Below are 16,140 nucleotides of genomic sequence, written 5' to 3'. Positions count from 1 at the left end.
TCAGTAACAAATTTTGATCTGTTATTTAAATATGCACACAGTTGTTCACCTTGAGCAGGGACTCAAGAATACAAGTGTATTCTTTCCAAAGGCACATTTAGAAGGAATTAAGAAATAATGCCTCCTCTACACAGTTCAATATAAAACTCCATTATAATGACAAGCTAAAACAGGCTCTCCTATAAAAATAAGGACCAAGAACCATAAAAGGTAACATGCTGTGTACTGCTTTTCTTGCTATACAGAATAATATCCATCTTAAAATAAAACCAAAAAATGTTGTCAGAAAAGTGACAAGAAAATGGTTCATCGTGGGCCAAATTTCTTCAAGCCAAGGGTTGGTAAACTTTTTCTATAAAGGACAGCCCTTATGGGCCAAGAGGAAATTTGAGATTACTATGTAGGGTAATATATACAGGAAGAGAGAAAACAAATTTTTACAAATCTGAAGTGGAAATTCAATATATAATGATAACTGAATACAATATATATTTTTTGGTAATATAGGTATACCAAGGAGAAGAACACAATTCCTTTTGAGAGTATAACATTTCACTTAATTGGGGTTCAAAGTTAGTGTTCCCTATAATCAAAACTGACTGCAAATGTTCCCTTGTTATTGCTGATTTATAATGATATTTTATACACATCTTTGAAATGTTCTTTCACACAGACTAGGTGCTGCCTAATACTGATATCAATCCACAAACACACGATTTTAACGGGGCACATATGCATCCCTTGGGAGGCACTTACGGAATTCTATTTGACTTTCCTTTTGGTATATTATTAGCCTTCTGGTATATTATTACACTGCAGATGAATCATTTCCAATTGAGATTTAGGTGAAGTTCCTCAATTAAATGGATTTTGAGATATGGAAATTTCTCTTTCATTTGTATTGAGGTCCAAAACCACTGCTGGGACTATAGTTTGAACTTGGAAAGTGCATCTGCTGTAAATTTGTGTGGGATGGAGATCTTGCTTCCTGTTTTAACTTTTGGCAGCATGAGAAATGTATAAAGAGCTTGATGGTACTTCAAGTTCAATGTTAACTAACTGTCATTAAAATGATTTGACTGCAATGTAAGTTTTGCATATAAGCACCATTTTGTCTTGTAATTTTAGGTTGAATTCATTAAGAAACAATATTAAGTCTGCAGCAAAAACTAATTTTTTTTTCTCTGAGACAGTCTCACTCTGTCACCCAAGCTGGAGTGCGATGGCACGATCTCGGCCCACTGCAACCTCCACTTCCTAGGTTCAAGTGATCCTCCCACCTCAGCCTCCCGAGCAGCTGGGATTACAGGCATGTGCCACCACACCTGGCTAATTTTTGTATCTTTATTAGAGACAGGGTTTCACCATGCTGGCCAGGCTGGTCTTGGACCTCTGACCTCAAGTGATCCACCTGCCTCGGCCTCCCAAAGTGTTGGGATCACAAGCATGAGCCATCATGCCCAGTTTAGCAAAAACAAATTTTCAAAGTGATAATAGTTGTTGAGGGAAGTTCTCATGTGGGAAAATTTCAATCTTGGTCCTGAACTCAAAAAAACTGCAGTAAATCTTTGCCACTGCTAAGCCACTGAACTGCTGTTGGCAGGGCAAGTCAGGATATTCAGTTCCTATTTCTAACAAAAATTCACAGCATTTGTGATGGCTAAGTCCATGAGAGTGAATAAGGTTCACTGTTGACACTTTGGTTCAATGACATATGACACATTCAAATCTTCTCTGCAAAGTACCTGGCTGATGAATAATAAAATAAATAACCATAGGCTTTAAATACCTTACATTTTCTCAAGCTTTATAAATTAATGCAACTAAGCCATCTTCTCCACATGTATTTTTTTTTACCACCATTTGTTGTAGCACATCTTAGCAGATTCTACTTCAGGTTGTACTGAATTTGTGTTTTCTCAGCCTGTTTGAAAATACTCTTCTCTGTAGTTGTTCCAAACAGACTATTTTTTTTTTTTTTTTTTTATTTACAGGTTTTTCTTTATTATACTTTAGGGTTTTAGGGTACATGTGCACAATGTGCAGGTTTGTTACATATGTATCCATGTGCCATGTTGATTTCCTGCACCCATTAACTCGTCATTTAGCATTAGGTGTATCTCCTAATGCTGTCCCTCCCCCCTCCCCCCACCCCACAACAGTCCCCAGAGCGTGATGTTCCCCTTCCTGTGTCCATGAGTTCTCATTGTTCAATTCCCACCTATGAGTGAGAACATGCGGTGTTTGGTTTTTTGTCCTTGCGATAGTTTACTGAGAATGATGTTTTCCAGTTTCATCCATGTCCCTACAAAGGACACGAACTCATCATTTTTTATGGCTGCATAGTATTCCATGGTGTATATGTGCCACATTTTCTTAATCCAGTCTATCGTTGTTGGACATTTGGGTTGGTTCCAACTCTTTGCTATTGTGAATAGTGCCGCAATAAACATACGTGTGCATGTGTCTTTATAGCAGCATGATTTATAGTCCTTTGGGTATATACCCAGTAATGGGATGGCTGGGTCAAATGGTATTTCTAGTTCTAGATCCCTGAGGAATCGCCACACTGACTTCCACAATGGTTGAACTAGTTTACAGTCCCACCAACAGTGTAAAAGTGTTCCTATTTCTCCACATCCTCTCCAGCACCTGTTGTTTCCTGATTTTTTAATGATGGCCATTCTAACTGGTGTGAGATGGTATCTCACTGTGGTTTTGATTTGCATTTCTCTGATGGCCAGTGATGAGGAGCATTTCTTCATGTGTTTTTTGGCTGCATAAATGTCTTCTTTTGAGAAGTGTCTGTTCATGTCCTCTGCCCACTTTTTGATGGGGTTGTTTGTTTTTTTCTTGTAAATTTGTTTGAGTTCATTGTAGATTCTGGATATTAGCCCTTTGTCAGATGAGTAGGTTGCAAAAATTTTCTCCCATTGTGTAGGTTGCCTGTTCACTCTGATGATAGTTTCTTTTGCTGTCCCTGTTTGCAGATGACATGATTGTATATCTAGAAAACCCCATTGTCTCAGCCCAAAATCTCCTTAAGCTGATTAGCAACTTCAGCAAAGTCTCAGGATACAAAATTAATGTACAAAAATCACAAGCATTCTTGTACACCAATAACAGACAAACAGAGAGCCAAATCATGAGTGAACTCCCATTCACAATTGCTTCAAAGAGAATAAAATACCTAGGAATCCAACTTACAAGGGATGTGAAGGACCTCTTCAAGGAGAACTACAAACCACTGCTCAATGAAATAAAAGAGGATACAAACAAATGGAAGAACATTCCATGCTCATGGGTTGGAAGAATCAATATCGTGAAAATGGCCATACTGCCCAAGGTAATTTATAGATTCAATGCCATCCCCATCAAGCTACCAATGACTTTCTTCACAGAATTGGAAAAAACTACTTTAAAGTTCATATGGAACCAAAAAAGAGCCCGCATCGCCAAGTCAATCCTAAGCCAAAAGAACAAAGCTGGAGGCATCACGCTACCTGACTTTAAACTATACTACAAGGCTACAGTAACCAAAACAGCATGGTACTGGTACCACCATAGAGACATAGATCAATGGAACAGAACAGAGCCCTCAGAAATGATGCCGCATAGCTACAACTATCTGATCTTTGACAAACCTGACAAAAACAAGAAATGGGGAAAGGATTCCCTATTTAATAAATGGTGCTGGGAAAACTGGCTAGCCATATGTAGAAAGCTGCAACTGGATCCCTTCCTTACACCTTATACAAAAATTAATTCAAGATGGATTAAAGACTTATATGTTAGACCTAAAACCATTAAAATCCTACAAGAAAACCTAGGCAATACCATTCAGGACATAGGCGTGGGCAAGGACTTCATGTCTAAAACACCAAAAGCAATGGCAACAAAAGCCAAAATCGACAAATGGGATCTCATTAAACTAAAGAGCTTCTGCCAAACAGACTATTTACAGGGGCCAACTCTTCAGTCTCTTCAACCATGGCACTGATTCCAAGTAATAATTGAGCAGTACCAGTGACAACTCTGTCAATTCCTCAGGAGCCAAGAAAAACACTCAAAATAATCTGCTTTGCTTTTTGACTACTGATATTGCTCCCAATGTCCTTAAGTCTTCAAGCAATTGTTATTGCTGAAAGCCTCCTATCCTTAAATAAGTTTACTTTCTCTGCACACATTACTTTGGCTGCTGCTATTAAACATGATTTAATTAACTCATGATTGGTAAGTGGTTTTTCTTGCTTAGCTAAAAAATGAGCCACTTGAAATATCACTTTGGGAACAGCCTCATTTTTATTTTTAGTGAAGAAATTCTGCTGTGATGAGATATTCCATTCTAAAGTTTCTAACTTTTCTGACCATTGCTTTCCTGTGAGTTGGGAATATCGTTGTATTTAGCCTAATAACGTACAGCTCTCACATAACTGCACAATAACTACAATGACTTGCCAACAATTTTGTAAAATAACCCACATTCTACTGTGTTAAAAGCCACAATGCTCACAATCTACTTTTCTTGTTGTGATGATGGATAAGTACTTGTAATTTTTTTTAAGTCACAGTGCCATGGTATGTGTGGCTCTCAACATACTGTCCAATTAGGAATACATCATTGTGATTTGCAGTACTCTAAGCAGCAGTGCGAAGCTGGGAGAGCATGACCTCGATCTCTACTGCACCTACTCATCTCTGCTGTTGGAGAGTAGAAGCACACACACACACTACATTAGAAAATGAGCATGGCTGTCTTCCAAAAAAACTTTATTTATGGACACAGAAATTTGAATTTTATATAATTTTCACATAGCACAATGTATCCTTTTTACTTTTTTAACCATTTAAAAATAAAAAAAGAAAAAGATTACTTTTTAAAAAATGTTCTTAGATCACAGACTATTCAAAAACAGGTGGAGGACTAGATGTGTCCCATGGGCCATAGTTTGCTGACCTCATGCTGTTACATTATACAATCCATTGTCCAGTCTCACATCATAGTTAATAGATTAATAATAAGGTACACTCAGATTGAAAACCACAGCAGAGCAGGCTTGTACTAATTTATATTGTAAATGTTGAAACTATGAGCTTCCAAAATAATGCTTTTATTCAAAAATTATTAATAAACATTTCATAGAAGTCTGTCCATACTTGGTGCTGGACTGGGGGTAGCAGGTAGGTGCTACCAAAAATTATTATTAAATATTGAATTAGGCAGGGGATTCAGAGCTTAAAAATATTGCAAAACTTGGAACATTTTAACCAATGCGACATTGAATACTGTCACCTGATGAGCTCATTTCATTAGAAAAATAATTACCAAATGATAACTAGTTCATCAAAACACTCTTGCCCAGCAATTTATCCTCTCCCATGTATAAGAACAGTACACACACTACAGCAAAAGATTGCAAACAACCTAGGTATCCATCACTAGGAGCCTGGCCAAATAAATTACAATATGCTGATACAAGGGAATTCTAGGCAGCCAATTAAATGACTGAAGAAAAAATAAAAAAGAACAAGCCAGGCACAGTCGCTCACACCTGTAATTCTGTAATTTGGGAGGCTGAGGCTGGTGGATCACCTGAGGTCAGGAATTCGAGACCAGCCTAGCCAACATGGTGAAACCCCATCTCTACTAAAAATACAAAAATTAAGCCAGGCATGGTGGCCTGCGCCTGTAATCCCAGCTAATTGGGAGGCTGAGGCAGAGAAATGCTTGAACCCAGGAGGCGGAGGCCACTGCACTCCACCCTGGGCAACAGAGCAAGACTCCATCTACAAATAAATAAATAAATAAAATAATGAAGAAAAAGTTGAAGATAATGCAGTTGAAGATTTGCTTCTCTTCCTAAGTCTATATTGTAGAGAAACTCTCATACATGTGCATAAGTGTTCAAAGCAGCCATGTTTATTACAGCAAAAACATGGATACAAACTTTATGACCAAACAGAGAACAGATCATGATATCCACAGAATCCATCCATACAGGAGTGAAAAATAACGAGTCGTAAACACATCCACTCACGTGCATGAATCTCACAATTGTGAGGGGGAAGAAACCAAATTGTAGACTACAGAAAGATATTTATATCAAATGTGAAAACAGGCAAAATCCAACTGTGCATTGCTTAGGAATATATTCCATACATAGTAAAAATGGAAATGGAAATGGTAACCATAAAATTCAGGTATTGAAGGAAAAGAGAAGCTATTAGGGTATAGCTTTGGGTAGAAGGAGAAGAGAAGAGAAGCTATTAGGGAAGTACAGCTGAATTGGCACATCTTAAGCTGGAGGGTGGATACAGGTACTCAGCATATTATTATTATTATTAAATTATTTTTAAATGTTCATGTTCTATATGTAGATAGGCATTTTGTTCCATGAAAAAAAGGGATGTAAAACTGGGTTGTAGGGCATATATCATTTGTGTGTGATGATGTGTTGTTCTTAGAGAACATACCCAGATATTGTTATTTATGCATAGAATACTCCTGAAGGGACACAAATCATTACAGGAACTGTCTCTCAGAAGCAGCGGGTAGGAGAGGGAAGAAAAGGGAGGAAGACTTAAGACTACCCTTTTAAATTTGTATTTGGTACCATGTGTGTATAATGACTTTTCAAACAACAAATTTAATCTTTGTCCTTAACCCAATGGTCTGGAAGGTAAGTATTAAGACAGGAAAGAAGAGAAAAAGTAAAGGAAATTACCAGAGTGACTGGAACCCCACACTCCTGGCATTGACAGGGACGGCCAAGGGCTACAGTCGTGGCTCCCCTCCGCCCGCCATGCCTGACTAGTGGCCCTTTCCTTCTCCCACTGGGTCTCTGCAGAAGGTTCTTCTGCCGTCTCACAGCTTTAACCCACTGAAATAGGACTAGTATTTCTTCCACAAGACCATTCTTAGCTATCACACTCTACTCTTCTAACCCCCACCCCATCAACCCTCGGGTCTCCGCTGACAGCCAGCTGATGGTCTACTGTTCTTGCCAATGCCTTCACGCGTAAGTTGCTACCCAGTCTGATCCAATTTAAATTCAGGCCCCTCTCCAGGGCCAGTCTTGGCGACATGGAAGGGGAGCAGGGAAGTGCTGGGTAGAGAAGGGCATGAGCGCTGGCTAGAGCTCCACCCTCTGGCCTGCGCCCACCGACCTAGGTGAGGACAGGCATTTCCGTCTTCCTACCCAAATGTTGCATTTCCTAAGACCACCCTGGCCTGCCACGTCCCCACACTGTGCCTATAAAAGCCCTGAGACCCTAGCAGGCAGGCACACAAGCGGCTGGACATGGAGGGGAAGGGAGCACAGGGGCGGAAGAACACACCCGCGGATGCTGGCAGGCCGTCGACGGGCAGAATGACGCAGAATTTGGCCGGGGCAGTCGGAGGAGAGCCTAGGCCGCTGAGCAGCCCGACTCCAGGGGAAAACGATCTCCCTTCTGGCTCCCGCATCTGCTGAGAGCTACTTCCACTCAATAAAACCTGGCACTCATTCTCCAAGCCCACGTGTGATCCAATTCTTTCGGTAAACCAAGGCACGAGACCCCAGGATACAGAAAGCCTCTGTCCTTGTGATAAGGCAGGGGGTCTAATGGCTGGTGCGGTGGGTCATGCCTGTAATCCCAGCACTTTGGGAGGCCGAGGCGGGTGGATCACGAGGTCAATACCAGCCTGGCCAACATGGCGAAACCCCGCTACCAAAAATAGAAAAATGAGCAAGGCGTGGTGGCGGGCGCCTGTAATCCCAGGTACTCGGGAGGCTGAGGCAGGAGAATCACTTGAACCCGGGAGGCGGAGCTTGCAGTGAGCCGGGATCGCACTATTGCACTTCAGCCTGGGCGGCAGGAGACTCTGTCTCCAATAAATAAATAAATAAATAAATAAATAAATAAATAAATAAATAAATAAAAAGGCAGGGGGTCCAATTGAGCTAACAAACACAAGCCACCTATGGACAGCTAAACTAAAAGAGCACCCTGTAACACACGCCCTGCTGGGGCCTCAGCTGTAAACATTCACCCCTAGACACTGCCATGGGGTCCTTCTGCATGCTCCCCTGGGGGTTTGAGCAGTAGGGCACCAAAGAAGCGAGCCACACCCCCATCACACGCCCTGAAAGGTGGGTAAGGGAACTTTTCCCGTTTCAACAGCAGCTTGTTTGCATGCCAAGAGGGCTCTTACTAGCATCTCTTTCCCTAGTTCTCCCCGTTAAACTTTCCACTGGGATCCAAATTTGCTTGTCTGTAGCTACCATCTCTAATTGCTTAACACTAAAATTTCCATTGTATTCCACAGCACCCTTAGGCTGAACTTCCCCATATTCCGGTTCAAGTAAGCCATCCCCTTAGGGAGAACTACAGAGCTCTCTGTTCTTCTGGTCTGCCCCTCCATCGGACAGAATCTCTGCACCACTGCTCTGGGTCGTTGGCAAGGACAGCAGCCCCTTCTCTTGGAGTGACACCTTGCTTTAGGGTCAGAGCACTGGTCGTGGCAGTAGCCCTTGGTTTTTGTCTTGTTTTGTGTTGTTTGAGACAGAGTGGCCCAGGCTGGAATGCAATGGTGCAATCTTGGCTCACTGCAACCTCCACCTCCTGGGTTGGGTTCAAGCGATTCTCCAGCCTCAGCCTACTAAGTAGCTGGAACTACAGGCATGCACCACCACACCTGGCTAATTTTTGTATTTTTACTAGAGATAGGGTTTCACCATGTTGGCCAGGCTCGTCTTGAACTCTTGAGCTGGTGATCTGCCTACCTCGGCCTCCCAAAGTGCTGAGATTACAGGCGTGGGCCACCGCACCCAGCCAAGCCCTTGGTTTTCTTGGCTGGCTTCTGCTACTGGACTGGGGCAGTGAGCTAGGACATCGGTGATCAGGGCCAAGTATTCTCACCCTGCTGTGCCTGGGGCAGACTTATGCTCAGATTCATCAGCTGCTCTTGTCTGGAACAGAGCTTCTGCAACAGAGTTGGGGGTAAGGACAGATGCTGGCAGCCTGACCTTCCTGGGCAGATGCCATGGCCCTAGACTAGAAGCTGGCAGGAGAGTCCAGTATTCCTGGCTGTACCTGCACAGGGCATAGCTTCTGTCCCCCTGAGCTGGGGTGAGCTTCTGTCTCCCCGAGCTGGGGTACTGTGAGTGATAAGGCTGGTCCTGGCTCCTTCCCCGAGATCTGGGAGATTCTCATGAATAAATGTTGCTCCATTTGCTACAAGCCCTTAGTACAATCTTCATAGATTTAAAATAGTTTTTTAAAAATAATTTTCACCAGTTATAATTGTTTTGCTACCAAGAGGGTCAAGGAAGCCTCTCACACACAATTCCATTAAAGAAGACTTCTTAAGGAAGCAGAATGTTCTACATTCAGTTGAAAAAAGATCAGCTGCTCTTTAGTTCTGTTCTGTTTGATTACACAAGGTCCTAGGCTGATGATGCAGAAGTTCGCTTCTTGTTCTAAGAACATATGAGTTGATATTTTAGATGGTCATTTTCTTCAATTACTATAGAGATATTTAATTATAGATGTCTCTATTTCCTATGCTACTTTCATAATCTAGAACATACCATTCTCAGAAATTTAATAAGTGACAGGTAGTGGGGTAATAAATGTCTCAGATACTCAGCTGATTTTGTGTATATTTCTAGAGATGGGCTAAGATACAGCCCAAATATAAAAATCATTCATCCACCAAAACTATAAAGAAAGTAGCCAGGGTTATTGTGCAAGCCTCTTAGCAATGGCTGAATGATACTTACCAAAGGTAAAACTGTTCTAGAAAGGGCTTAGAAATGTATCTATCCTATAGAACTACAATATCAATTTACCAATATTTGCTCTTGTCTAATACTAAGAGAAGCATTCATTTGTTTTAAGCAAAAGAAAATGTACAGTTATTTATTGAGTCAGTGCCTACCAAGTGACAGGCCCTGTGTTAACTACAGGACATGCAGGAGAGACACGGCCCCTCCCTCTCCACGGGGAGCACACAGAACAGAGCTATGGAACAACACAACTGTACAGCAAAGGCACATACGGGGGGGGATCTGAAGAGCAGGGAAGTGAGACCATTAAATGGGCAGATTAAGGGTGCAAAAGCACTTATTAGAAGGAAAAATAATTGATCAATCATTTCAGGCAGAGAAAATGGCTAGAGATGTGGCTGCCCAGAGAGCGTGGGGCCTTCATCAGAGGAACAACAGTCTCAGGGCTGGAGAGAAAGAATGAGAGAAAGTCACAGATGTGACGGTGGGTGGGAGCTAACAAAAAGGCCTCAGGGCTCTAGTTACATTTCAGAAAAGTAACTGTAGTGGCTCTAGAAAGCCACAGCGAGATGCAGTCCCTCCCCTGGCTCTGAATCGGAGGCACACGGCAGACTGCCCCTCACAGACAGGGTGACTCAAGGCTTTCAGATGAAAAACTGACAGATTTGTGCTAATGGACAGTAAGAAGAGGGCAGTCTTCAGGGTGCCTCCCAAGGTTAGGCTAAGGCGACTAGATGGATAGGGACAGCAAAATCTGGTGATCAATAAAGAAATGCGTGTGTTACAGACGCTTGTGGTAGGCGGCTATGTGGCTGCCATGTATAAGGCTATGTCAGTGGACATCTCAACATAGATGTGACGCTTGGGAGGAGGGAAGGGGCCCGAAGCACAGATTCTGGCCTGTCAATGTGAGCTGAGACCAGAGAGGAGCTAAGCCCGTCCAGTAGGAGGCAGTGCAGGCAGACTCTCTATCAGAGAGCATCAGCAAGAGCACGACACACAGAGCGGAAGGAGTGAGAAAGACAGCTAGTGAACCAATCTGTGATATGAAATCCCACTTGGGTCAAATAATAAAAGCAAATACTACAACACAGCACACATAAAACCTGGAAGACACTGGTAATTGTAATCCTCAAGTTGCTTAACATCTAAAAAGAACTTAAAGTACTTTAGGAGTAAGTCCAGAAAAATAAAGGCCATTTTACTAAAGTAGATATTACCTATTCTGAAATAGCCATCTTCTAATCGTTTGTCTTTGGTTTCTTTGCTTATTTCCAAACCTTCACTCTAAAATAAAACAAAAGCATTAATTTCAAAAATAATTCTTTCTATTTAACCTAAGTTATTAATATATCTTAATATAGAAGTGGCATTTGTAACACAGCTATCCCTAAAAAGAGAAATATCATCTCAGTCTTGAACTTTAAAAAACTTATTATATTAATAATAAAAGATGTTTTCTTAAGCCATCATTTGAATCCATATATAATATATTGGTGGTTGGAAATGAAACATTAACATCAATTAAATAGAACAGTTAACATCAATTAAATTGAACAGTATTTTCTATTAAAACTATAGAAGAGCTGTGTAGTTAACTTGAAAGAAATCTAAGGATTCCTTAGAGACCAATAAATTAAATTGTGTATTAATTAACAGGCATTAAAAACACATAGAATTTGGACTCAAAATACAAACAGCAAGTAAACACTAAAGAAAACAATGATTCAGGCTGGGCGCAGTGGCTCATGCCTGTAATCTCAGCACTTTGGGAGGCCGAGGCGGGTGGATCACAAGGTCAGGAGATCAAGACCATCCTGGCCAATGGTGAAACCCAGTCTCTACTAAAATACAAAAATTAGCTGGGCATAGTGGCAGGCACCTATAGTCCCAGCTACTTGGGAGGCTGAGGCAGGAGAATCACTTGAACCTGGGAGGCAGAGGTTGCAGTGAGCCAAGATTGCACCACTGCACTCCAGCCGGTGACAGAGCAAGACTCTGTCTCAAAAAAAAAAAAAAAAACACAACACCAAAAAAAAACAACAATGATTCATTTGTTTTTCTAGTAGAAACGTTCATATTATTTGCAACCTCCACCTCCCAGGTTCAAGTGATTCCGTGCCTCAGCCTCCCGAGTAGCTGGGATTACAGGCACATGCCACGATTCCTGGCTAATTTTTGTATTTTTAGTAGAGATGGGGTTTTGTCATGTTGGCCAGACTGGTTTTGAACTCCTGACCTCTAATGATCCACCCGTCTCAGCCTCCCAAAGTGCTGGGATTACAGACGTGAGCCATGGGTCTGGCCTGTTATTTCCCAAGATAAAACAAAATGAAGGCTCTTTCTATGAATGGGTCAAATGCACTCATCAAATATAAAAGTGCTTCATATTTCAAAAAAAATTAATATTATTCACCATTGAGTCCTGCAAATCATGAGAATTTTCTTTCCCCTTAAAAACAAGAAAAGCTTCAAGCTAAGTCTACTAGTATTAGTTGTTAGGGAAAGGTAAGAGGAAATAGTCATACCTTGAAAGGCAAAACTTCCACAGTTGTGTTTAGCAGAATATCTCCAGGATGTTCTTGGTTGCCGCTATGGAACAAATAACTGAAAATACAAACATCAAAATAAAAACACAAGTCGGGCTAGATTTTACAAAGATTCAAGAAAATGACCTTACCTCAGAGTCAGCTTTTCTAAACAAGACTCTAAGCAAGCAAAGTTGACAATGCTAGAGCTTGTAATAACTGCACCGTATGTGTTCTGAATGGCTATAGGGAACTTAGAAACTTGAGAGCATGACCCCTAGGTGGTAAGTTCATTCCTTCTGTCAGAAACAATTATGTTTGTTGCTTAACATAATAATGTACCTAGATAATTTCAAAAAGGATGAGTTTTATGTCACTGTCTATAATGCTTTAAATATTTAAACCTCTTCCCAGAAAATTATAACACCTACATAATACTGCTGTATCTTATATCAGAAAAAAACTTCACTAGGACAACCAGTAGTCATGGCATGTCCAAAGACCAGTTCTAGGCTGGGCGTGGTGGCTCACACCTATCATCCCAGCACTTTGGGAGGCCGAGGTAGGAGGATCACTTGAGGTCAGGGGTTCAAGAACAGCCTGGGCAACACAGTGAGACCTCGTTGCTACAAAAAATTAAAAAATTAGCCAGGCATGGTGGTATGTACCTGTAGTCCCAGCTACTCAGGAAGCTAAGGTGAGAGGATTGCTTGAGTGTAGCCTGGAAGGTCTAGTCTACAGTGAGCCGTGACTATGCCACTGCACTCCAGCCTGGGTAAAACAGCAAGAACTCATCTCTAAATAATAATAATAATAGTAATAAATAATAATAAAAGAAACAAAGACTAGTTCTATCCAATAAAAATAACTTTAATATTAGTAGACTAAAAGTAAATTAACCTCTTAAAATATCTGAATATCAATATTAAAAAAGCATTTGAAGAATGACTAATTATCAATATATGGTGACAGATCTTAAATACTTTCTGGGTATGAGTATAATACTCTGTTTTTGATACTCTGAAAACAAACTAGTAAGTATACGTATGCGTTCTCAGGGTGTGGGGAAGGGTGGAAACTAGATAAGACATGCAAAGTATGTCTGATTCTAAACCTAACTTTGGTTCAGTTGCATGGTTAAAAGTTTAGGCTTAGGAGTCAGAAAGAGCTGGGTCCAAATCCTGGGTCTCTCACTTATTAGAGTTGTCACCTTTCACGAGTTTCCTCTGCTTTCTGCACCTGAGTTTCTTCTATAATGCAGATAGTCCCATCTACCTCAGAGGACTGCTCCAATCAGTTCAAGAGAACTGACAAAAAGTCCCCTGCACATTCAAAATGCTCAGCCAGTCACAGTATGGTTATGATACAGTTACAGCCAGTAGATGTGGCTGTAAAAGGTTACATGGGAATTCTTGGGGTGACAGAAACGGTCCTTATCTTGATATACTGGTGTCAAAACCACAGTCTGCAAGATGCTACCCTTGGGCAAGTGGGGTGATAGGTACACAGGATGTCTCAGTTTTACTTCTTACAGCTGCATGTGAATCTATACTTTCTCAAAAGTCAAAGACTAAGAAAAAGAAATTGATTGTTGAGGGAAAAAGCACACAAAATAAATGTATCAAGTCAAGTGAAATTGTCCCTGTCCCTGTTATCTCACCTCTATTTAAACAGTTTGATAGATTTTTGCAGATTTGTTCTATGTACATAATATATGTAAAACATTGTTTTTATTATTTCAAAAAATCCTTCTATAATCTATAATTCTATACTCTCTATATAGAATGCTATGTATTCTAGAATCCTATACACATAATGCTATAATCTATAAAATGATCTATAAGGATATTCTATAAAGTTATAAAATTTGCTTTTTACCCCACTTAGTGTATATCTAAGAAAGTTTTCATGTCAATACATATTAATCTATGTCATTATTTTTGATGACTGCTTACAGTATTCCACTGCGTGGCAATATCATTTTATTTAACCGAACACATACTAATGGACATCTATGCTGTTTCTAATTCTATGCTGGCTCTCTGAGTGGTAAACAATATCTCAAAGTGCAAAGTATCACTAATAATATAAAAATGAACTTTAACAGCAAAACAAATAAATACTCATGCAAGTGCAAAATATTATTCAAAACTATTTCTGTATGTTCTTCCAGTGGTATTCCCAATGCTTAAAACACTTTTAAAACTTGAATTCCTCTTTGGAATCAGTTTAGAGTAACAAAAGAAAATTAGTAACACTGTATCACAGCTCTACATTGTTTCTGACCACCTCAAACAGAATTACTGAAAATGATTTCTGGTGGATTCTAAAAATCAAATTGGCCCTCCCATTGGGACACATAAAAGGAAATACCACAGAGTGGGGAACTATGTTCCTTTAAGTATGCCACGGCCAATCTGGGGAACACACCCAAACCTGAAGAAGGACTGAAGGAATCATGACTATTAAATTAAAAATAGGCCAGGCAGTGGCTCGTGCCTATAATCCCAGCACTGTGGGAGGCAGACATGGGTGGATCACCTGAGGTCAGGAGTTTGAGACCAGCTTGGCTAACATGGTGAAACCCTGTCTCTACTAAAAATACAAAAAAATTAGCCAGGTGTGGTGGCAGGCACCTGTAATCCCAGCTACTTGGGAGGCTGAGGCAGGAAAATCTTTTGAACCAGGGAGGCGGGGGTTGCAATAAGCTACACTGCACCACTGTCCACTGTCCAGCCCGGGTGACACAGTGAGACTGTCTCAAAAAAAAAAAAAAAGGAAGAAAGTCCTAAATTTTGTAAAATGAATATAAATGCTCAAAAACATAAAATGGCTGTAAATTTCTTCCTGGTGTACCGAAAATAACCTAGCATTTGTAAAACCATTGACTAAGAATAGTCATATTCTGTCAAATTTATCATTTCAACCAAATTGCTGGGCTAATCAACTAGCTCCAGATCAATTTTCAAGGGACATACCAGGATAAAGACATAAACACTAATTTGAGATTTTCAAGAGTTCTGCATAAAAGTATTAAAAAATTATACTAGATATACTAAGTCCAGAAATATCAATGAAGTTCACCAAACATGTTAAAATGTCGACTTTACATCTGAAAACAACATACTCATTTTATTATGGAGTTGTTTTACATGTAATTTAAAGCCCAACATTTTGGGCCCCACTGTGTCCCCACATCTGTCATGCACACACACACAAATTTATAATAATATGTGATTTATAATAATAATTATAATAATATATAATAATAAATCACATTACGAATAAGAGATCTGAACTGTAAGATCACATATATTTCAATAATCACCAACCTTTCTACATTGACTGGTTTATCAAATTTAAACAAGATGTAGTCTCCAGCTATCGGCGTGATAGCCCAGAAGAAATCCTCTCCCATGTAAGTTTTCTCCAGCGTATGCCCTTGGTAGACCTTCAAGGAAGTAGATACCTCTGCAGGTGGGTTTACATGGATTTTAAGAAGTAACGGTTTCATGTAATCTTTATCCTGGGAGCAAAGACATATATGCTATTAAATAATATACAGCTTATTTAAGAAGAAAAACAATAATTATACCTTAAATAACAAGTTGTATGTTCATGAGAAAATAAAATTAAGTCACCAACCGTGAGTTTTTGGATTTTTCCTGACAGTGATGAGTGCAGACCAACATGTTGGAAAAGGGAAGGTCTGAAGCGAATTCGCAGATTTGCTTTCTGTCTATCACAATGTTTCTAAATATTAAAAAAAATCACATTAGTGTTGCATAATAAAGTGAAATCTTGCCCTCACCTGGAAAATGAGAAGTCCTTTAGCAAAATAT

General features: G+C 40.1%; 1 protein-coding gene and 1 long non-coding RNA gene across 5 annotated transcripts in view; one reads left to right on the top strand and one right to left on the bottom strand.

The window, feature by feature from the left end:
- Positions 1–16,140, bottom strand: part of MGAT4A (alpha-1,3-mannosyl-glycoprotein 4-beta-N-acetylglucosaminyltransferase A) — a 121,239-nt gene that overhangs the window by 6,162 nt on the left and 98,937 nt on the right. For all 4 annotated transcript variants that reach the window (XM_055242076.2, XM_055242075.2, XM_063617660.1 and 1 more), the window contains 4 exons: positions 15,944–16,051; positions 15,631–15,824; positions 12,299–12,377; positions 10,991–11,057 (listed from right to left, as the gene is read on the bottom strand). In XM_055242076.2, the coding sequence (XP_055098051.1) occupies positions 10,991–11,057; positions 12,299–12,377; positions 15,631–15,824; positions 15,944–16,051 (448 nt within the window). The remainder of the gene's footprint in view (positions 1–10,990; positions 11,058–12,298; positions 12,378–15,630; positions 15,825–15,943; positions 16,052–16,140) is intronic.
- LOC134732450 (uncharacterized) lies at positions 1,231–5,815 on the top strand. The gene is made up of 2 exons (XR_010115627.1): positions 1,231–1,949; positions 3,940–5,815. It is a non-coding gene; the product is annotated as an uncharacterized lncRNA (long non-coding RNA).

The sequence above is a fragment of the Symphalangus syndactylus genome, chromosome 14 (genome assembly GCF_028878055.3).
Source record: "Symphalangus syndactylus isolate Jambi chromosome 14, NHGRI_mSymSyn1-v2.1_pri, whole genome shotgun sequence".
NCBI lineage: Eukaryota > Metazoa > Chordata > Mammalia > Primates > Hylobatidae > Symphalangus > Symphalangus syndactylus.
Note: the sequence above shows the minus strand (reverse complement) of the source record. Positions and strands in the feature narration are given on the sequence as shown.